We start from the raw sequence: 24,173 nt of genomic DNA, 5'->3' as shown, positions 1-24,173 counted from the left end.
CAGTCAGGCAACTTAATTACCAAGGTGGCTAACCAAAAAATCTTTGGAAAGCCAAAGACACCAGTGCCTAAGGAACTAAAAGGAAACGTGCATGGACTTAGAATGGTTCATGCAATTATGTATAAAGAACTCTCTTGGTACTGGACTTGCGGCAAATATTTGTGCTGCCCAGAGAGTAGCCTGTGCCTGTGTCTGAGATGGAGAAATTACATTGCACATGCAGATTCCAGAGAAACAAGTCTTGCTTTCTTAAAAAGTTCATATGCAAATTTCACTTATTTTTGGTATATAAAGATAAGATAGACTTTATGCCATACTGTTAGAAAAGGAAAAGATCCCAGAAGGAATGTAGAGAATAAAATATACTGGTTTTATCATCATACCTGAAGTGATGGATTTTTCTCATTTAAAAAAAGGCCAAAGAAGCACTCTGGTAACCATTTGATGTGTTCATATTAGAGAGGTTTAAAACTAAATGTTGTTAGTGCTATTTAAAGATTGTATTTGGATAATGCCTGTTCAAACATATAACTGGGAAAACTTTACAAATGAGCAGTGTGTTTGCAAAGTCAAAGACTTAAAGCTGAGAGATAGCATTAAGGTCAATTCTGCATATGCAATATTGTAATTAACTATTTGATTCTGCTACCTCATCAAGCTATACCTCAATTCTCAGGAAGTCCTGTTGTAGCTGAATATGAGTAAAGATCACAGTAAATATTGCAGTAAAGTATCCAGCCCTGAAATGAAAATAGAGAATTTTTTCAGTTTTCTGTGATGTTCATCGTTGAAAGACAACTTTTTCCAGTAAATGGTGTCTTGAGTATATAGGTGAGTTCTTGGCTGGTAGCAGCTGTGTTCATCTTGAACATCCTTAAATATAACAGTGTAATCCCAGTACGGTTTTTATTTTTGATAGTGAAGGGAATGATTGAGGATAAGTCACGCGATGGAAATGTATTTCCTTAAATCAGTGTTTTGGCTTTTTTCTCTTTCCAGTGATGATAGGAAACATTCTTTTTGCTTCACTGTTTCTGAATGTATGCATTTTGTGCCACACTGAGTGCTTGTTTTATTTAGCTTACAGTAATAGGACATACCTTTTATATAAAGAATAGGAGAAGAATTAGAAAATGGCATGTTGCGCTTACTCTAAGTAGCTCAGTATCTGTTCTAGTGACCTTTCATTGCAAGGCAGAGGCAGGCTAGCAGAAAATCGCCCCTTTTCCTCGAGCAAGTATACTTTTGATTAGAGTGGTGGCTTGAGTGCATACATCCAGGAACTTCACTGCTAAATGACAGCATGCAGTCTTGCAGTTTTAACTGTTTCAAAACTTATCTGCACAGAATGGGCTATATAAACAAAGCCCAGCTTCTGTGAGTCTCTTCCTGCTGTCTTTAGTTGAAAGAGGTTGCTATAGAGACTGGCTTTCATTACTCATGGTGTGCTTTTTTTCATGTGTGTGTGTGCGCGCGCTTTTTTCGTGTGTGTGTGTGTTTGTTTAAGGCTAGAGAGGTGACTGTAAACATTTCTGCAAAAGGCAAGATCTCCTGCATAATACAAGCTGCAGAATTTTGCCTAGCAAACTCTGCAATGGTGAAAGTTACCTACATTACTTGTATTGATCCCACTAACTTTATAGGTGGTGGTCTTCTTTCCTTCTGCAGAAAAATCCCAATAAATGTCCCAGGCATAAATCTAAACGGCCTAATGTGTTCTGTCTGAAGATAGCTTAGGCACCAGAGGCAGCATAGCTACCTCAGTGTGATGCTCAGCTTTGCTTCTCGGCCAAGCTAAGCTCTTGAGTTGGAGGCCGGTGTTGACAGCTCTCCTACTTCCAGCACCAGATTTAGCTGAGTCAGGAGAGGAGCTCCACATGGCAATGAACTTATTCCTTAGGAAACTAGGACATTTTACTCCATTATTTAAAGAGCTGCCACTTACTTGCAGAAATCAGAGCAGCTTCTATAGCCCATTACAGTCTGTTTGAATTTTACTCCATGTTCCTTTGCATGGAGCACTCAATGTTTTAAGATGTTAGTATTAAACAGAGCTAGTTCTATTTTCGTCCCTATCCTCCCTTTTTGGATTTTGAACAGCCTTATTTTTACTGGCTCTTTGGCCAGAGATTTGTGAAGATCTCACTAAAGCCAGTTGTCACTCAGTGCTTGTGCAGAGCAGTTCCTGGGGAGTAAAACACTTTGTCAGTGTCAAGTCACTTACTGTCTGTCTCTGCCACTGTTGCACTTCTGTCTTTGACCATAAGATGAAAAGAGCCATTAAAACTATGGGCTAAGCTGAGGTTATCCTGTTTCTCTTTTTGTGATGCACCTGCATTTATTGTCTCTCACGAATGAGGTAGTTGAACAGAGAGAGTTTCTCCTGCAACACTGTTTTCTTCTTGGAAAAAGCAGGGTGAAGCTGGTGATGATCCGTTTGAAGCAATTATAGGATGAGGGTCCTGAATCCACTTGAGTTTGGGTACAGCGATTTTGAGTTTGAAGTGATTTAAAGCAGGGGAGGGGGAATCTTGGACAGTAGAAATCTTTTGGGCTTCATTTTAGGTGGTGTTTGGTAGTGGTTGAAAGGGCATGTGCTGTCTTTCATGTGACAGGCTAATAAACAACTCAACCCAGTGAGACATGCTGTACTACCAATGGAAGTTCTCAGGAAAGAAGATGATTGGGGTAATCAGAATGTTACAAGACAACCCTGAGAAGCTCAGAAAGAATGTTTGAAGTAGGTAGATTTGGATAACTTCTATCTTAGATAAAATTTGCTTAGCATGAGTAGCCACACACTTGCTTAGCATGAGTAGCTAAATTTGCTGAAGCCTTAGGCCGCGCTCCTAGTTCGGTAAGAAAGGGCCCCAGAGCTGGCGCAGGCTGGAAAGATAAGGGAGTTACAAGCAGTCTGCATTCCTGTGCCCCACTCTCCGAAAGGGAGGATGCCAAGGCTTTGAAATAAGGCCTGTTTGGGCGCCAGGACCTTGGGAAGCAAAGCCTCCTCTCACTGTTGAAACAGTGTTAATTAAGGGGTCTGGATTATGTCCTCTTCATCAGGACCTTGGGAGATAACATCTACTGACCTAGCTGGGGCAGTGTTAATTGATCAGGACCTTGAGGAGCAGGAGCGGGACCCAGGGAATGAAGAAATCACTAACCAATCAGTGTAAAAGGGAAAGTCGCAAATCTGGCAATTTGTTTGTATAAATGCTACTTGAAAAGTTGGGGTGTGTGTGCTTGATTTGTGGGAAACCACCGAGCACCCAGGCTTGCGCAACTCTGAAATAAATAAACAAATGTCTCTCCTGAGTGTGTAATTATTGGCTTATTGCACACTGGGCAACGAATCCGCTTTTTGGACAACGAGAAGATTAGAGCTATTGAATCTGTCCTAAAAGCACTTTATGGTCAGAAGTCATGCAGTGGGAGAACTAGGTTATCAAAGGTCTCATTTGCATGCTTGTATGAAGGGAGAATGTGAAGTAACGTAACTAGAAAGAAGGCTTTGAAGGTGACCAGTCCTGTTCTTGAACTACTTTTCTTTTTGCACAGTTCGTGTCACTTCATTTTCAGTGTTTTGCCCTTCTTTAAAACGTGCAACCCTTTCTGGGAGAAAAAAAATGGGAAGCATCCTAATACTTAGAGTGTGCCTGTGGTTACCAGTCATTACAGCAGAGAAAGGGAAATCATTAAAGCAGAAAAGCAAGCTGCTGAAGTCTCTCTGTCTTCAATATAATCTCCAGAAAGCCAATACATAGCTGAATTTGTTCCTATGGTAAAAAGCAATTCCAAAGCCTCACCTGTCAAGGGCAAAGGTGAGCAGACTGAGATGTCAGTGGAGATAATGAGCATTGCTCTGCTTTTGCAGAGGGCCTAGCCTGCACCGAAGTATGATACGTCTATATGGGGATATCCCCATATGGCAACAGGGATCACACTGTTAATGTATGAAGGCATTAATTACCTCAAGAGAGAACATTCGTGTCTTGCTGCCATGGCAGAAGGACTGCTAATAGAGCTCTGTATCTTAATCATGAAGTCATTGGGATGGTAGCCATTCACCTTGGTGCGTGTGCTCTTAGGTCCTGTCAAACTAACGCAGACTGAACAAATTTGGGAAGAGTTGAAAGAATACCTAGAGGAAAGTCTAGATATACACTGAATTCAGTAAGCATGTGATGGTCGTGTAAATTGGTGGGTTGGTGAAGGGAAAGCACTGTGACAATCTGAGCTCGTGGGAGTCTCCTAAACTGAATAACAGATATAGATTCATTTTGTGGAATATTCATTTTATTTTAAAATATGTATTGCATCAAAAGAATGGTTGGGGGGGAGGCAGAGATCAGTATGTTCTCTTACTGCAAAGCTGAGACCAAGATTGCTTTGTTGTTAAAAGTGGTTATATCTTGGGATCAAATTGCTTAATGGAGCAGACTTCTGTATACCAGAGTATCCATTTTTCCCTTCCGTTCTTGAGTTTCTGTTTGTATCTTTGTAAAGCTTAAAGGCTGCAATATGCACTGATCACCATGCCCTCTAAACAGGATATCAAATAATGAATGCTCAAGTTGTTGTCCCAAGTGATTTGACCTTGTGATGAGCGTGTTATTGAAAGCAGTGGTCTGTGCCTCATTCTCCAATTCCCAGGGGTAATGAAAGCTGACTGACTTGGAAATACTTAGAGGAATTACGTCATAGTTTGGAACAAGCTCCACAGCTGAAGTCCAGAAAAATTACTTTCATCTAGTGAAATGTACAGTTGTTCACTTTCATAATCTCTGAGGTGACCTTCAGCGTACGACTTTTCTAACAGTAAACTGTAACAGAGCCTGCATGTGGGCATACTTCTGGCATACCAATGGCCAGTGCTGCCAGCAGCAGCAAGAAGGCTGAGGAGGAGAGGGAGCTGGGACTCTCTCATCTTGGGTGAAAGCCAAAGCTCATGAGTAACAGGGTCACAAGTTCATCATGGCTGGTTGTCTATCACCCCGTCTTGGGTTTTGAAGAGTACGTGGCCTAAGACAGAAAGGTTGCATAGCACAAAATGTTGAGAGACTGGAAATGAGTTAGCTCTGAGTACTCTCAGGAGGTAGCATTTTTGTTTTGGTGATGGAGAAGAAAATATTTGTTTTTCTGTCTCATCTGTATCAGGTCAGACTTGCCAGCCTTCTGGTCATCTGCAGCACCACTGTGGACAGCACAGGCTCTCAGCAAATAGCAGGGACCTTTATTCCCCTGGTCCATTGTTATGCTGAGATCTTTGTTTTATATTGCAGTATAACAATGTGATGTAGTTATCCAGAGGAAATGATGTGAATGTCATCATTTTTGTAAATGCTTTTAAGTTTAGCTATGTGCTTCTTTTATTCTCTAGGAGAACCTAAGCTGCATAAGGTGTCTCCCTACAAAGTACTTGATTTGATATGTTCTCTTGTAGTTGTTTACTATTTTAGAATGCAATGCTTCTTAAAGCCCATGTAGCCAAAAGTAATTTTTCCACAAATATGCATCTCCAATAGAGCAGTTACATAATTTTAATCTAAAAAAGTGTCCCTTTTCCTGCAGTCACTTGCGTCATCTAGTTTTGTCTTGTCAGTCATTTCCAAAGAAATCTATTCATGCTTCTGTTCTTAGTGTTTTACGATTTGATGGTGAATTAACTGTGACAGTTTAAAATCTTCTGTTTATCTTCCTAGAGTATGAAAAAGACAATAGCAACTTCTGTATTATTCCATGAGTAGTAAATGCTGATGCTGATAAGAAATTTCATTTCTATTTAGCCAAGACACCAGAGATTTAAAATGCTAGTAACAGTGCTTTGTACGGTGACGCTGCTAGATTTGTGATACGTGCTAGAGCAAACAGCTCAAATGGTCACTGCGACTTGTTTACTTTTAATTTATTTATATTTGCAAAACAAACGCCAGTAATTTCCACAGTGGTGGAAGCATGAAAAGATGTACTTCAGCTTCAAGCTTCCAAGAATTGAAAATATTTTAATGCCTGTAAAATTAATTCATAGTTAGGTTTAAATGAGAGATGAGCTTTGCTTTGCTGTCTCAAAGTGCAAAAATGAAATACATATACTCTGTCACATTTTTGAGTCAAACCTTTAATTTTCAAATAAGCTTAATGCAAATAAGCAAAGAAGCTTAATCCAGGTAATACAAGTCTTCACAATTTAGGCTATAAAAATAACAAACCAGTCTGTTGTCTGCAAGTACCCTTGGTCTCACCCTGGTTCCCTTAATAAGAGAATCTAAGTGTTGGCAGCTAATCAAAATTAGGTACATCTCTCTGTATTCCTTTAAATTGGAAGAATATATTTCAATTTTGAACTATTGAAATGCGCTAGATATAAGCCTTTCTCAGAACTCGCACACGTCACAGTCTTAATGTCTTGCTGCTGCAGTAATGGGCAGAACCTTGTAAATCTAAAAAATATTTTGTACCTGAGTGTTGCCAGCTAGAACACTTCGTTACAGAAGGATTTGTGTACAGAGCTCTAACGGCACAAGCAAACCCGTTCTATTAACAGTTTTGCAAAGCATTTAGACTAAGAAGCCTGAGGATGTTGGTTTGGAAATGTTTCATTCTTTTTTGCTCTGAAGCGGTGAGTGTGTTAGGGAAATCTCTCTCGCCTCCCTGTATGAACCCTCAAAAGCTGGGCTTTTAAGAGGACTTGTTTTGGGGTGGATGGGAGGGGGCTTGAAAGGAGGTGCGGAGGATGAAGCTTTCCATCCTCCTGCCCCAGTGCTGCTGCTGCCTGCACGCCCTTCCCCAAAGCAGCATACCAGTGTGCCTTTGGTGCCCCCGTTCCCCCTTCCCCTAACACGCTCACAGCACTTGCACCCGAGACGCTGCAAAATGCCTGTTGCCATCATGCAGGGCTCCTTTTCTCTCTACCAGAGTCCTCTAATTCTCTCCGTGTCCCTCCTGCAACCCATTGCTTCGTCCTACAGTCCTTCTGCTCCTATTCCCTCGCTTCCCTGTCCTGTTATGCTGGAAAATCCCAACTCCGGAGCTTGCCCCCAGTATGGCTCTGAGCCTCCCAGGCTGACCTCTGCTGGGAGCCTTGCTGGAGATGCAGTGAAGGTGCCTGTCCATAGTAGCTGAGAGCTGCAGGGGTGTCTTACAGGGCTCTTGGCTCTGTGGCAACCCAGAGAGCACCACTGGCTGCCAGGCCAGCGTGTCTGCTTTGCAGGAAGGGCTCTGCAGCAAGGTTTTTAATGGGTGAAGCTTGCTTCAGACTGGTCTGTGGACAGAAGCAGGCTGCTGGCAGGTTGCTTGCTTGCTCTTTGGTGGTTGGCGGCAACCCACAAGCCACCTATTAAAGCTTCATGTCCCTACAGGAAGTAATTAGTTGTTCTTGGGGAGGAGAAGAGGAGGAGATAGTTCTTGGGAATAAATGTGCTGATGCCTACTTAGTTCTTACATTTGTGCACTGTTGGTCCAAGTGTCAGAGTAAACATCCTCAGATACAGCTGTTCGGAACTGTGCATAGGAATTTCAGTGTTTCTGTCTTTTGTGTTTAAGCTTTAGCAGTTGGATCTATCTCTGCTTGATCCATCTCTGTGCTGCTTAGCAGGGTATTGTAGCATGTGCTGGTTGAAAGTAAGTAATGATTTTCTTGCTATCTTGCTGTGAAGGATTTCACTTTGATAACTCAACATACCTTTGCATGTATGCTTACAAAAGCAAAGCTAGCACTCATTCTCAATGTAATCTTTCTGCATTCAAAGCACTTCTTAAAATAATTATTTATCTTACTAAAAAGGCATGTACAGGTCCTAAGCAAGATTAGGGCTCCAGTGTGTGCTTACACTGTGAATAAATAAAAGCAAGGGGTAGTCTTGACTCAGTGTTTAGCCTGAGATGTAGATGGGAGAAGAAACACAAGGTGTCTGTTCTGTCCAAACTTGGTCTGACTTCCAGTACAGCTCACCAGTACTAGAAAATGTTGTCTCCAACATTGCTGTTTTTTGGTTTGGGGTGTGGGGGATTCTTTTTATTTATTTATTTTTTAATTATTATTATTAAGTCTCAAATTTCTGAAGCAGAGTGTGGATAGTAATTTTTTCTGGACTTACTCTGAAGGTTTCAATTATTAGACATCCAACTGCTTGGTTTTACCTTTTTATCAGCTGAGCTGCATCTGTCTTGATAATTTCGGGCCACTTATAGGGCTTTCAGATCTCTATCACTAGAAAGATCCGTCTTTTATTCCTGAGTTTCCAATTTTAACATGCAAATAGAAGATAACTGTGGAGCACAAGTATGGAATGAATGCAGCGCTTGACTCTAGCACAATGAACAGCACTAAAATAATTAGTGTTTTGTTCTACTAAGCATATATGTGGACACTACTGATAATACAAAGAATAAGAAATTCTAAAGATGCCCAAGATGTATTTTACTGGAAATAAGGAGAGTAGCATTTACATGTGTATATATTGCCCAGGTCTTATTCACAAACAGCAGATGTAAGAAAGGCAAAAGGGTTGAGCAGTGGGAAAATTGTTTTCATCTGTGTTGAACTTTGTTTCCTTTCTTGTTCCCCACCCTCAACCCCTGGGTTACTGAAGTCCATTAGTAGGATGAACACTCCAGTTTTGACATTAGACAGAATTTCGTATCCAAACTTAATCTTTAGTTTTAAAATTCAGCATTTTTGCTTTAGAGCAGAACAACTAGTTGTTGAATGCTCAGACTTTTATTCCAAGTCAGTTGTTCAGAAGTTAGGTGTTAGTGTGGTGCTGCCTTTAAACTAATAAACTTTGTCAGCCCTGACCTGGGTGTGTACTTTCACCCCCCTCTCCTTCAAAGCACAGCAATATCTCCGATTTGATCTACACGTCAGCCAGCTGCTGTTCCCAGGGGCTAGATGAAACTGCCTTGAGCAGCCCCACTTGATCCTCCTTGCTTATGCAGTCATGAGAATTATGCTGTCTCCTTAATTCTGGTTAGTTCAAGCTATGGGCTTGCTTTACATTCTACATATGAAGCATAAGATGCTATATAAAATAAGCACTGTTTCTGAACTAAACAGGTTGTTTTTAAGAGGATTGCTTTTTGAAAAGAAAGTAATTGGACGTGGCAGAATTGGATGCTAAAGAATAAAGATTATATTGCAGTTCTCTGTTAACTCTATTCTAAATTTCTCAGTTTAGTATTGGATTTCCTGTGCTACATATTGACAACACTTTTTGACTGAGGTGTTAGTTTGTTCCACTTCAGCTGCCTCTACCTCTATTTCTCCCCACCTTGCAGTCGTGGACAGTTTCAGTCTGATTGGGGGATTAGCTGACAAGTGGCAGAAACAGAATAGCTAGATTTTTTTTCTTTAGTCTCTCCTCTATTCTAGCTACTGCTTTTTCTCCTGGCTGTTTTGTTTGTGACTGTTCCTGCCTCACTTATGTTCGTGGAATTGGAGCAACAAAGTAGAAGGCTGCGTTTCCTCTCCACTGCTCAATGCATCTCTTACCCAGCTGCCTGTCTGAAGTGTCAGACATGCGTTGCTGTCTGCATGCCATGGGCTGGCCTGCATGTGTGCTGTCCCTTGCGTTCTCCTACCCCTGTGCACGTCCCCTTTTCAGGTGCTAACTAGGGTGCAGTTCTGGGGTGCGCGCTGGGCTTGCACCCCGACCCGGCTCAGGCTGGGGACATGTTTTTCCCTCTTGCCAGGGTGCCTTCCCAGGGGCCCACTTCTCAGTCAGGGCTTTCCTCTGGATCATGCAGTCTCACTTGCTCTTTCAGGCCAGTGTCCTTTGACCAGAGCTTACCTTGTAGTCAGAGCAGCTCTAATTTCTTAAAAGCTTGTGCTTTTCTTCCTCTTTCAAAACCTCCTATGAGTCTTTTTTTTTTCTTCAGCTTTACATCTTTTTAAGATCAGATTTCTCTTTGCTCTTGTTTCATTTGCCACTGTTAGCAATTCCCACTTCTGCTCACACAGTTTGCCTTTGGAGAAGTTGGAGAAATCTGGTTTCTTTACTTCAGGAGGAGCACCTTAGAGCGATACCTTTCATAATCTTACAGACTGTCTGAGAGACATTGATCACTGAACAGCTTTTGGGTAGATTTTGCTGTGCTATAACTTTTTTCTTTTTGGAAAGTAGGTCTTGTTTCCTGCAGGTACTTGGGACAATGAATTTTAGCTGTGGAGGGAAGTGGCTGTCTTTAAAGTCATCCGGTAGATTTGCAATTTTTGCATGTTCTGGGGTTTTATTGCTTAGTTAAGTTTACCTCTGCATATTTGCAAATGGGCATTTCGTGGAGGCTCATGTATAGCTATGACTAGAGAAAGAGCATGTGATGAAAAGAGGAAGGGATAACTTCCTGCAACCTGTAGGAGAAAAGTAGTTCATTTATTTAAAGAATCCATATCTTTGGCAGCTGGAACGGATTATTCCACAAGTTTGAAGCAGCTTTGTCAAAGCTCGTTCCTGTAACAAATCCATGTACCACTAACCTGTAGTGAGCTGTAGCAGGTTTTTATGTCAGTGACTTTGGATGACATGCTAAATAATGTTGAGCATAAAGTTGTAGTCATATAGTTGTAGTGATATTGCATTAGTCCATAACAGTAATAAATTCAGAGCAATCGCTATACTAGGCTAGTGCTCTGTCACCATCATTTGCTGTTCAGCTGCAGAGTGCTTAGCAGGAGTAGTTGAATTTGGATAATCTTCAGCCTAATTTCTTTTTTTTTTTTTTTTTTTTTTTTTCAAAATACCTGGATGATGAGGGGATTTGCAGCTTAGAAAAAAATGAGGCTTGAGTTCTGCCTGTGCTTCAATCCGTGGGTGACTTCTGTGCAGTCCCCTTGAAATCCATGCACTGGACAGGTGGGTCAGGTTCTGTGTGGTTAAGCCCTTGTAGGCCCTGCTTAGACAAAGCTTTTCTTTGGACTTTCTTGTCTGACAGCCTTGTCCAAGAGGACAGACAATACCTCGCTTGGGGAGGGAGGCTCAAGGAGAAAATGCAATAACTGAGCAGTGTGTCCTAGTGCGGAGAGCCCATTTGGGGGTGGCCACTGGAAGCCCGTTCCCAAGGGCGGTAGGGTAGTCTGGCGCTCTGTGGCCTTCCTCAGCAAAGGTCAGATTGGGGTGCTCTCCCCTATGACTTCCCTGCCTGAATTGGGAAGGGAGACGACGATGTCCTTGCGGCTTCTTGTGCAGCTTTGGATGAGTCACCTAGCACTTCAACTACACATGGCTAGCGTGGGTCCCTCAGCAGCCCCCTGGGAGTGTTGGGAGGTTAAGCACGCTGGTGATGAGATTTTGCATGTGGGCTGTGTGCTCTGAAGAGAGGAGGAGCTAAGCAAGCATCAGAGACTGCAGATATCGGGAAACACCAGGAAAACATCAGGAAAACCAAACATTAGAAAATACCTGATGGGAGGGAATAAAGATGACAGAGCCAGACTCTTCTCAGTGATGCCCAGTGACAGGGCAAGAGGCAGTGGGCACAAACTGAAATACAGGCAATTCCATTCAAAGATAAGAATAAACCTTTTTATGGTGAAGGAAGTCAAGCATCAGAGCATGTTGCCCAGAGAGGTTGAGGAGTCTCCATCCCTAGAGATACTCAAAACCTGACTGGCCACAGCCCTCAGCAGCCTACTCCAGGAGACCCTGCTGTGAGCAGGGGGCTGGACCAGGAGGTCTCCAGAGGCCCCTTCCCACCTCAGCCACCCTGTGATTCTGAGATTGATTCTGTGATTGTTTTCCCCCAAAATCTGTATTATTACCCCTTCTCTCTTCAGTCTTTTAAGCTTCCAAAATGCTTAACAAAAATAATCCTCTTATTTCTAACACTTCTTTATGTAACTTTATTCTCTCCATGTAAAGAGAAGTCATAGTGGCTCAAGATAAGCAGCAGAGGAAGTATTAGGTAGTTGAATGATGTCTCCCTTGGCCTGTGTTAGGTTATTGGGCCTTGCTGAAAACAGTCATCAATATTTAATGTGGGTTTTAGATGTTTTGTTGTCTGATTAATGCATTTGTGGCTTAAAGCAAGTGATATTTTATGTGGGAGCACATCCACTTAATGCTTGTGTCTACTTAATGCTTGTGCCAATTTGTATTCAATATCTAGCATCATTAAAATTCACAGTTGTGTTATCTCGTTTGCTTCTGCATCACTTGTGGCAGTCATGTGAGTATGTACCAAAACTGCATCACAAAATATTTCAAGGAAGTGTCCCAGAGAAGTAAGTATGAAAAAAATATTGCTCTGTATACCTAGGCTCCATTACAAGTGTATTACCTGGATGCCATCATATTTAAACCATTGAATTAGAATTAACGAAGTATTACATGATGCCTTAGTGCAGTGCCTGAATCAAATAATGCACGTGCACAGAGGTGTGCAAAGAAACTTGTGTTGAAGCTATTAGAACCTCAGTGCTCTCACTGTCTCTTTTCTACCCCCAAGTTAAGGTGGTAGTTTTCTTTGTAAGATGCAATGAATTTAGATGCGCTTATTCAGATAAATAATTTTTTTTTTTTTAATTTTTTTTAGGTTTAGTACCGTTAATTTAGAATAGTGAAGGGAAATGTACACTTTCTGGTAATGGTAGATCCTAGCAAGACTAGAGGTGCACGTGTTTAATGTTGCTCAGATAAATAGTCATATCTTACCAAAAATCAGTGTGTTTACTCATGAGTAGAAATAATCCTTTGTGTGAGGCCTTTAAAATGGAAAAATATTAAAATCTTCTGTTGGGTTGTCTTTAAGTAACACGAATTTTTACTGTGAATTGGAATTGCAATTTGTTAGATCCTACAGTGGTTACTTCTGTTGATTACAGGAAAATTAATATAGTCACAGCTACTTAAATTTTTCCATGTGATTTTTTGGTGAAAAGATTTTTTTTTTTTTTTTTTTCCCCCCTGACAAGTGCAGGAAATCCCTTGGGGCCTTCTGCAAGTTTTGTTTGTTTTCTAAAGTGAACCTGATACAGTGGTGTCTGTTTTGCTTTTAAAACAAAAGTAATCTGTTTCCACCAACTTCAATTTCTAGTGAGATTTTCAGTTAAATGAATTAGGGCTTTTTTCTTCCCCTGAATTTTATCAAAATAACCTTCTTTTTATCCTTTTTTCCAACTCCATTCAAGCTGCTTGTGGAGGGGGTTATAGAGTTATTAGTCTGCCTTTACACTCTTCCCAGATTGTAATGTCCTAGAATCAAACACTTTTCTGGTGAGCTGTCAGATACTAAGCCACAGCATAAACTGAGGAAAATCATGGCATTTAATTTCCTGGCTTGGCTTTCAATTAAGTAGACATTGAGCCAACGATATGCTTCTGATGTGAAGTATAATAATGAATCTTTTGGTTTTCCTTTATGAAGGATCACTAAAAGGGTATTCAGAGCCCCCAAATTATCTTTCTAAATTGACAGGCCTGATTTAAATAAAAGATTTTTTTTTTTTAATAATGGAAATCTGTTGTCTTGTGGGCTTTCATTCCTGTTATAAGTTGTCATCTTTGTTGGTTCTTGATAATGGGTGCATTAGTAATTTGTAAAGAATCTATGAAGATTTCATTAGTATCTTGTACAATACTTTAGAAATCTAGGATTTACAATACAGTTTTCTAACTTGTTGCAATGCAGCAGTTTTTTGAATGCCTCCGTCTTTCGAGTTGCTTTGCAGTTTCATTCCGTTGTTCCCACTAATTGCCATTATCAGTGTGATAAATCCGTCTTTTTCCCAGGAAAATAAATTATTAACAGCTGATGTTTGGAAGCAGTGGTTCCTGGAGCATCACTGAGAAGGAAAGAAAAGAGGAAAAAATTACTTGCAAACAATATAGCATAGCATGAAAAAAATCAATGTTGTTTAAAGGAAATTTCATTACACTTCTTTCCTCAGCTGGAACAGGGAAGTTGTATTGTGGCTTCGCTTGTTTTGTGGCTTCATACAAAATTTTAGAAGAGTCTTGTTTTAACGGGAATACGGCAATGTAAATTGCAGCGTAATAGTTGTTCAGCTGTTGTCTAATAATGTGGTTAACTAAATCCCTTTTCCTCCTTATTTTAGCATCTGAAGGTTCTAAAATACAAGACAAGAAAGTCACTTCAGGACAAAGCAGTAACAATGCTGGAGCTAAACCAGGTACGCCATTACGTGTGCTTCACATCATAGTGTTGTCTGCCTCAATGGTGTTTGGAAAAACAGCTGTCTTCCTAGGAGCCTCTAGAACCTTTTATGCTCTTACACTTCTCGTACTGTTTCAGTCAAAACTGACATCAGTGACTGTTCATATGTGCTTATGTTGGAACCTCTGATTATTCACAAAGGAGCAAAACTAAAAAAACCTGTTTATTTTAGTGCAGTTTGGCAGTGTGAGGGTTGGGAACTGAGACAGAGATACAGAAGCTCCTGTACCTGCATCTGTGCTTGCACCAGAATTCTCTGCTGCAAGTGAGGCTTTATGGCTTTATATAATGTGCGTCTCTTGAGGCATCTCTTCACTTACCTTAAAGAATGCTGAATTCTGTAATACGCTCTGTGCAGTGAGCAGATGTTTGTCGTTACTGCACTGTACCTGATCGTTGCACTATGTGGATTTAATTCACTGTTCCCATTAATGCTGCACTTACAGTTAAAAGCCTATGTGCTAAAATGCTTAATGTAATCCTTAATGCCCCAAGTCTGTTATGGTTTGATGTTTAGGCCAAGTTCCAGAAGACCAATTAAGTATCTAAATTCTGCCTGTGTTGTACTTCAGGTACCCAAGATGAAAAGGTGTAGTTAATAACGATAAGGGTTGGGCACACTATAAGCACTCCTGTTTCAGCTGCCTGGCATCTTGGCAGCTTGGTGACTGCTCCTTATTGCTGGACTCTTTTCTGTCTCTGAGCTGGGTGCCTCAGGCCTACATTTCCCGGGAGAAGCAATCCTGGTGCTGTGTTCAGATCACATCCAGTATGTGCTGTCAGACAGTGCTCAGTCCAGTACAAAGCATGGCATTCATGGCTGCTCTCAGTCAGAAAGGTGGTGGGAAGAGGAAGAGAGAATGGAGTTAACTTTACTACTTTTTGTTTAAAAAACCAAACAGACAAAAAAACAACATAACTTTTGGAGTTGGACAGTGTTCAATATCCACTTTATCCTGCAGTAGTTTAATCCCAGTCTTTCATCTCCTAAGAGGGTGTTCTAGCTGCTCCTCCACTCCCTTCAAGCTGTGCTGGTGTGCAGAAAGGAATGCAAAATCCATGGGGCTGCGGAGAGGGAGGGCACAGCATGCCTGCGGGGTTCGGCCCTGCAGCCTGCTGCTGAGAGCCCCTGTATTGAAGAGAGAAATCCTGGGAGCTGGTTCCTGTTCTTAGACTCTGTGTGAGTTGTGTGAAACAATGTTTCGATTAAAAACCAGAGACTGTTTGCAGCAGGGGTGCCAGCCATCATCATAAGCAATGTCATTGTTGCCTAGAAGGTGTCCACAGGCTGAGCAGATATTAGGAGTCCAGGAGATAAACACAAGCAATTTTGAATGCATGCATGAGGATGTGAACAGAGCTAGACAGAGGGAAGAGGGTTTTTGAGACTGCTGTGTGCATCTTTTCAATTGTTGCTATGCCTTACATATTTCTTTCTCCTCCCATCTCCCCCATGAACTATCACACAAACTGGTTTCAGCTTTCAACTTGATAATCCTTTTGCTTTCTTCAGTGTCATAAATTAGCACCTGCAGAGTCAAGGGCAGAAAGGAAGTAGCCAGTTGTGAGAAGAGACTGAGAGGGTTATAGATAGATACAAAGAATAGTAGTAGCTGAGTTATTTCTGAGATCACGGAGTGCAGCTGATAGTTGCCTGAGCTATAGAAATCGGCCGTATGTAATAAATAAATATGACAATTAGTAATTTAGCAAAATAACCTAATTTCTACAAATATAGACTGTGTGTAAGAGTTCAATAACTATTAATTATATAGAAGATCTGAAACGCATGTGTTTTACTCTTATTAACATAATTAGGGACCAAAAAAAAGATTGACATTTCAGTGCTGAATTTCTGCAAATCACTATTTATAGCTTCTAAGCTCTTTCAGAAGATCAGTAAATTCTTTAAGAATAATTTTGAACTCATAATAAGCACTGTAAGTTTGTGAAAAGCACTTTTCATATGTATTTTAGATGTTTAATTTCCAGCTATAAGTAATTACAAAATTCATTTCCCCTTTTTAGAAGTGTGGCTTAAGAATTAATCTCCAAACCTCCCTTTTGGGCATAGTATTTAGCATTTGCATGTTCCATTTTATAGCTCTGTTAAATAATTATTTATGTGTAATGAAACAGGTTGCTGAGTGTTGAAAAGCATCATAGCATAACCAGGCTGCAGCTTCCACAGCAACACATTGGGCTTCCTGGAGTATCCTCTGGAAGATTTTGCACATGTCCAGCTATCAACTGTAGCTGTAAGAACTGAAGTCCTTTCAGGATCTGTCACAAATGACATGTTTCCAACCTTTCTGTGTAACAACCTAAAGCTATTGCGTGATGATGATGATGAGCAAGGGAGAGTACCTTGTGTGCTTGCCCTGGTATTCTTACTAAAATGCCAGCCCCCTAGATACTTGACTGATGAGATGGTAATGGGCAGAGAGACATGAGAAACCAAATGGGGAGCAGGCCTAGTGAATTTTCTTGTTCTGACAGACTTTAAAACTACATACTTGGGGTGTCAGCAGGTTAGCTGGGTTCAGAATGCAAATATTAGTGGTTGGGCTTGTAGCCAAACTGTGAAGAATCAGTTACCAGGCCTAGAAAAGATATTATAATTAACAGCATCAGATTTGCTCCAATAACCTTGTAAGTGTTAGCTGTCAGTGGAGCAAAAGCCGTGGGATGGTTGGTGTGCTGCAAAGGTGTTATCCCCATCCTTGTGCCAATATTTATTCACTACTTTGTGCCCCTCAAATCTTAGCATGGAAAGTGGCTTGTTACTGAATACATACTTACACTGGGGAAGGGGGTTATGGGGAGAGGGGTGTGTGTGAACACTATCAGGTGTGTGAGGTATAGAAAGAATAATTGGACATCTTGAAACAGAATGGCAGGGGGCAGTTTTAAAAATTTATTTTATTCCTCCTATTGCTCATAATTAGGAATTCCTAAGGGACACCTTTTCAGTTTGCCTGTCCATGTAATCCTCCTGCCTGTTTGAAGAATTGCTTCTTCTCCCCTGATAGCGAAATCTCTTCTCCTCTGAAGAAAGGAGAAAAGAACCGGAAGGAGAACAGCATATTCTGAAAAAGCAGCATGCATTTTAGGTTATTCTCCAGTGTCTCATCATTCTCTGTCACCTCGGTGTTGTATTGACTTTTCTGACAGCCCTTCCAGGGAATCCGTATTTTTCAAGAAAATTCATGTTCGGTGCACATTGATTCCAGTAGCATTAATTACTCGTGCTACAGAAATTCATGTTTTGTGGCTCTTGTTAGCCAGCCACAAGAGAGTATAAATACTGTTACCCTTCTGACCTGTGTTTGCATGCTGAACAGACTGCACGCAAGCCAGCACTCTTCACAACAGCAACCGAGTGTTAATTTTTGCCATACGATGGACTGATCTATGGCATGGCTAGATGTAGTTTCATAAATGCCAGCACCATGTACTGTTTAACAAGAATTAAAAGATTGATCTGTAACTAGGTGATGGATTACCTTTGTCCCTGTTAGTGACTTTTTCACTTTGCTTTTATATCTTTCATTGGAGGTACAATATTCAGATGAAAAACGTGGTGGTTCTTCTACAAGTATATAATGGGATTTCTTCCTGCTGTTCTTACTTTGCATTGATATTAATATTACTAATTGAGGCTGTATTCTCTGACTACTGTTGAAATGAATGATCATTGTTCACTGATAAAAGTTTGAAAATAATTAATCTGAAAATCAGCAGTGAATTCATTCATCCAAGGGGGAAGGTTTTGTCATCCTGATGTGGGAATTTCTATTAGAGTATTAAATCAACATTACTGATTTTCCTGTAATTTGAATGGCTATTTAAAATCAGTCTAAAACATCATTCTTGCTTCAGGGATTTATCTTTCCAAATATCTTTTTTAAACCTCATTTGCATTGTCCAGCATGTTGTTTTTTCTAGGACTTTTTCTATAGGTAAGTACAGTCTGTACACAGAACGAGGCTGACTGTTATTTTTTACAAATTTTTTACAGATTTGTGTACTCGCATTGAATAATGAAGAAGTTCTCTGTTATAGGAACCTTTCTTTTTATGGGCACTTTCTATTGGTGACACTATTCTAGATAGTTCTTTGCTTTAATGTGTAATATTTTAAAAGTGAATTATCGTTAACATTAAAATAAATCAGACCATTTCTTCATACCCAGAAAACTTTTCTATTTGTATGTGGGGGGGTGCTTGTTTAAGTCTGTTTAGCAGACTTTTCCAGTGCTGGTGAAAAAGCATAGCAAAGTGAACAGCTTTCCAGATTTAACAGAAGAGTCTAAGGACAAGTAGGAAATTAGTTTTGGCAGCATGCTGAGATGAAATGGTAACTCAGATTTTTGTTCCGACTTTGTTTTTGGCTCCACTGCTGAGACTGGAAGTAGGATGCTAGCTGTTTAGCATTTTGTTGTTTTTCCCAATAAGTCAGTTTGTGTCACTTAGCAAGTGACATTTATCCAGCCAGACATTTTTATAATCAAACCTGGGCTTTGAGACAGACTTTTCATGTGTTATCCTTAGGCTTTTTGCCATGATCCAGGTGTGCAGTCACAGGTATTTTAAAAGAAATTGCGTAGCTAAGTTACAATCTACAAGGATAGTTGTAGGAAACTATTTTCTAACTTAATTAGTGTTGTACTATCCTATGTACATGATGCACTGCCTTCATGTGTCTGCTACAGTGTTTAAAATACTTACACACAGTGTTTAAAATACTTACACACATGAACAAGCCCTTCCTCATGGATTTTCATGGGCTAGTTAGTTTTGCTTAGAATTAACAGTTACAGCTTTGCCCACTTTTGAGTGTTTGCACGTTAAGATAATTGGAAAGGATTCATCCTTTTAAAAATTGGTCCATCTTATTTTCATAAGATGCACTTCTGGAATTTTTTTTTTTTTTTTTTTTTGAAACTGGAATAATTAGAGCTGTTTAATGGTTGTTCTTACAATAGCTTGTATATGCTAATACTTGATTTCATGCTACCTCCCTAACTTTTTTTTTCCTCCTCCATATGCAGATCATCCACCAATACTAAAGGTTGATGACAGACAACGGCTTGCTAAGGAACGGAGAGAAAAACGAGAAAAGCAATTAGGTAAGACCTACTCTGTATTACTGTGAGTCTTTTGGGGGGTTTTTTTGTTTGTTTGTTTGTTTTAATGGACTATGACCTGCAGGCAGTGTGGGCTTTCTGCCAGTTTGCTTTTAGTAGCATTCAGCACACTGATTTTCCTAAATATGCAGTAATGTCATTTTAGCTGTTTAGCTATTACATCTTTAAAGTAAATCTTTTAATTCGTGCACATCTTCAGATTTATCATTACTAAACCTGTCATGTACCTGTTACTTATCTTTATGAAATTGAACGAAAAATGGATTAATTTCTGAAATCATACAAGGGACCTTTACATAAATAGAATTTTCCAGTTTAAACTTAACTAATTAAGATTAGAGTTCTTAGTATGTTGAATGCATCCTCTCTTGCTATAAAATAAGATAGCAAAATATGCTACCAGTGTACAATTTGAATTTTTCTCTACAAAGTTGAGTTTTCTCGTCAAGTAAAATCTTTAGCACGATTTTGTGTCAAGTAGATGTGCTCACTCTCCTGTAAAAGTGAGTGTGCCACCTGTGCATGAGCATGCATAATACTATCCAAGTGAATTCTTAAGTGAAGGTTACTTAACAGGTTACTTAAGAAGTAGCTAGTGATGGGCATGGGTGGTGTGGTAGCACAAGGACCGTAGAATTATATAAAAAGCAAAATCACCATGGATACCAGATATCAAGTCCTGGTAATGTTATTTTGGCCTACTGCATGTCCTCAGGCTTGTTCTTATCTTCCTCCTACTTAGTCCTGCAGTGCTTCTGGCCTCCCTCTCCTTGAGGGTAAAGAGGGACAGTATCACTTGCTGACCTTGTCCTCTGGCCAGGGCACTTTCTCCACTGCACAGTCCCAGAGAGAAAAATGTGTGGAGTAAATCTTGGGAATCTGTCAGTCAGAAATAAGGATTTTGAAGTTAGAAGTTTTCTGCATTCTTGGTAACGATGGTGCCAGTAGAGGCTGGGGGGCAAAGGCTTAGTGAGGGGAGAAAAAAACCTTAATTCACAGTCCTCTCCTGGAATCTTGCCTAAAGGGTGTAACACTGATCCATGGTGCTAGCAGGTTTTTTTTTTTTAATCATATCATAGAAGTTCAGAGGTCATACTCTTTGAAAGTACTTAGATTGGCTTCAAATGCAGTGTGCCATGTTTTTGTTTACTTTGATAAAATTACTAATCTTGCTTGAAAATCTAGAGGGAGTGAATTAACTCGTTAGATACGTGCAAAATGTTTTCTGCTCTCATTCAAATGACTTTTGCATCCCACAAAATTCCAAGTGACTAGTTTTTTTTTGTTTTTTTTTTCAGTGAAACATACACAGAAGGGAGAACCTAGTTGTGCTTGAAATATTGTGGTCGTTAGTTTGTGTGGGAGATTTTTTAGTTCAAGAGAAAGTTACTTATCCTTGGAGTGTTTTGGTTGGTATAGCTGAAAAATTAGGCCTTTCATACACGCAAACAAATTTAAGTATACAGAGTCTGAATGTGCAAGTCTAGATAGAACAGAGAACTGACAGTCATTCAATCAGCTTTACTTCTTACAGTTTATGTGCAGTGATTCAAAATGATGTGTTCACCATGAGTATGTGGGTTTCTTCCACAATTTAATGGAGCACTTCTCTCTCCCTCCACCTCCCCCTCTCCTCCAGAATACTTTGATTTTTCAGTATCACTGCACACCTTCATTTCTTAGTATCTTTGGGAGTTAAAGATGTCCAAGAGCCAGACCTCAGCCCAAGATAGCCCAAGAGCTAGTTAGTCAGCAGCTGTTAAACACCTGATCTTCATCACTGGCATCCTGGACAGGATCAGAAGGCGACATAGCTTAGTCAAGAAATACGTACTTCTGTATGCAGACAGTAGCAGATGCAGAGGAAGAGCAAAGGTGCTGGCTTCAGACAGGACCCTATTGTTACAGGATTAACCAATGTCAGTGTTGTGTTGCATAATTTACCAATGCAATTGCAGAACTGGAAGAGGGTAAGTATATCTCACCTTCAGCACACCACTGGCCTAGTGGTTGGTGACTGAATTGCTAAAAGACAAAAGGAACAACAATAATTGTTGTAGTGGAGATACCAATTTGATATTTAGTGGTGCTTCCCATGCTATTTGACAGCAAAGGTTGTTCTTTTTCCTTCTTCTTCATTCTGCGTTAAATCAAGTAGGTGCCATCAATCTGCCATTGCTTTCTGTGTACTGACTTTGCACTGCTTTGGTGACAGACAAGCCAGGTGCCTGTAAGCAAGATTCAGCAGAACATAAGCCTCAGAAGCCTTGTTCTCCTTCAGTTAGCAGTAGCCTTGTCCTCTGACTGGACAATTACACTGCAGTCTCTCAGAAATGCCTTCCTGACTACTTGGCCCTCTAGGTTTTTGACTGGAGATCTTATACTGCTCACAGTAATGCAAGAAGATGCCATTTGCTCTGGAGACTATGGTAACTTCCTGTCTACTGGGCAGATGTTTCATCAGTTGTTTGATCTTAAAATGCAGCTGCTGTTCTTGATCCTCTCCGTTCTTGCGAGGAGTAGAACCAGAGCCATTTGTACTAGTAGATAATATTTTAAGTTGATTTTTTTTTTCCTTCCCTTAATAGTGTCATGGTAGAGCCTTTAGATAACTAACACTGACGTAAAGGCTCTTTATTCCTTTGCTTAGTAAAGAACAACAAAGCACTGTAACTCATACAGTTTAACCAGTATAGTTCTTTTCAGTTAAATCAGTAAGAACAACTAGAAACTTTCTTTTGAGACTGTAGAAAATACAAAACAAATACAGAAGAATATGATTCATCTGATAGACTGTAATTCTGGATGTTTAGATACTTGTACTGGAGCCACACCATGCCTGTACTGTTTACCTTGAGTGTGCCCTCTGTGTTCTATACTAGCTTTTTGTAGAGTTTTTCATGAAATTCAGTGTTCTGAGCCCTGTCTTCAGGATATTGCATGGCTTGGACCCCAGATATCGAAAAGCCTACCTGAAACTGTAAAATGAACTGTGAGTTGTCAACATCTGTGCTGCTTTGGTACGGTGGGGTTCTCCGGACAAAGCCCATCTTTGCTGAAGGCAACTTTCTCTGAGGCAAGTGTGAGGTGGTCCTCAGGTTCTGGGGGATTTTGCTCCTCTATCTCCAAAACTGTTCCAGGTGTAAAGTGCAGTTCATTAGTCTTTCCTTCCCATCATGCATATCAAAACCAGCTCAGGCTGTTCTGCCAGGCAATTACCTCTACTGTGTGAAGCACTCTAACATACTTTCATCTCCAGCTGTTGGGAGAGGATGAGACATACAAACAGGGGACAGCCATTAGTCACATTGTTTAATGCACTGACTTCATGGTGTTGCAGACAAAAATAAATAGAATAGTTATTTGTCGAGATTCTACTTTCTTAGTCATCCTTACAAGTAATTATGTTCCCAAGAAGGGTTCATGTAACAATAGGATCTTGTCTGTTCCTTGCATTATTTCCCCAGCAGCACATCTAGTCTGAGCTAGAAAGCCGCAAAGGAAGAAGAGAAGATGAAGGACTGCTGTAATGCTCCAGAGGGACAGTGGGCACATTTCAAAACAGCTTCTTCTGTTAATGTGTACTGGTGTGTGCAGGGATCAGACTCGCGGAACAACTGCTATTAGAGTTGCTTGGGCTTTTTCAAGGCTATGGTCTTGGAAATAATGAGATGCTGAGTCCTTTTCCAAAACCACTTATCTTTTGCTTAGTGTTGTGTATATGATAGATCCTGTTTCATTATGACTGGTTAATACATCTGGGGAGAACTTATTTGGAATTTCAGATATTGCAAAGAGTCAGCTTGCCAGCAGCATAACTGAGGATTAAGCAGATAGTTGCTTAGTAGAATGGTAAGCATGCTCTCCCACTCTCTGGTGCACTGAAAGTATAAATCATTTAAGCTGGCAGAAGAAAAAGAAGCTGCTGCTCCTCTCTTATGTAGCAGCAAGAGAGCACATAGAGAATATTACCATGTTAAAGTCAAATAATGTTTGATGAGTCAATGGGGAAATTCAAATACAACAAAATATTTTTTTTTCAATCTCTTCAAATTCATCAGTCATTGGGGGAAGAAAAAACAATCCTTGTATGATATAAATAGGCCTAACCACACTGAGTCAGCCCAAATTATGTACACAGTGATTCACTGAAGATAGCCATGTATCATGTTTTTTGATTAGGTAATTGTTTTTAATGCTCAGACTTTCCAGGTACACCTTTCTCTTTTTAATAGACTGTAGCTTGAATCATTTGTGAAGACATGTACAACCTTGAAGTAGAAAATTTTTTGTCCCAAATTAAAAACATCATTTTAAAAAAAGCAGGGGAAGAAGAGAACTGTAACACCTCTACTACAGTACTTTTCAGGAGATGTTGTTCTTCTTCATTCTGTGTCAATGTGATTTTTCCAATTGGCAGAATCCTTTAAGAGGCCCGAAGCACAGTTTAGCATGACGTGCAAGAGTTGCCCCTTTTGCACTAAACACAGTATTATTTAAACCCTTCTCCACTCCATATTCCTATGGTCTTGTTTTAAAAAGCCAGCGATTTCACAGCTGAGGAGAAGATACAAATTTTAACAGCACTGTTCAAAATGGCATATTTCAAAGGGTCCCACTGGCAGGGGCTTCTGGCTTGCTTGGGGGGTAACGGAATGGGGGGGTGACTACTCCCCAAAGCCTGCTCTTGCGCTGAGGTTGAGGCTGACAGTGTGGGCAGGCTTAGACCCTTCAGGTTAGAAGGGCAAATAGAAGGCAAAATAGAAGCTATTGCCCCATTTTAGTGAACTTGCCCTAGATGACCTTTCCATCTCTTGGACTTGCTTTTTGCTCGGGTCCATTCCTCTTGCTATGC

At 40.3% G+C, this 24,173-nt stretch overlaps 1 protein-coding gene across 11 annotated transcripts in view; it reads left to right on the top strand.

The window, feature by feature from the left end:
* The window catches only part of MAP7 (microtubule associated protein 7), a 123,543-nt gene that overhangs the window by 49,672 nt on the left and 49,698 nt on the right, over positions 1-24,173 (top strand). For 10 of the 11 annotated variants that reach the window (XM_026120115.2, XM_026120086.2, XM_026120101.2 and 7 more), the window contains 2 exons: positions 14,051-14,125; positions 19,223-19,300. In XM_026120115.2, the coding sequence (XP_025975900.1) occupies positions 14,051-14,125; positions 19,223-19,300 (153 nt within the window). The remainder of the gene's footprint in view (positions 1-14,050; positions 14,126-19,222; positions 19,301-24,173) is intronic. The other variant, XM_064509029.1, reaches the window with a different exon arrangement.

The sequence above is a fragment of the Dromaius novaehollandiae genome, chromosome 3 (genome assembly GCF_036370855.1).
Source record: "Dromaius novaehollandiae isolate bDroNov1 chromosome 3, bDroNov1.hap1, whole genome shotgun sequence".
Taxonomy (NCBI): domain Eukaryota; kingdom Metazoa; phylum Chordata; class Aves; order Casuariiformes; family Dromaiidae; genus Dromaius; species Dromaius novaehollandiae.
This window is presented reverse-complemented; position numbering and strand designations above follow the sequence as displayed.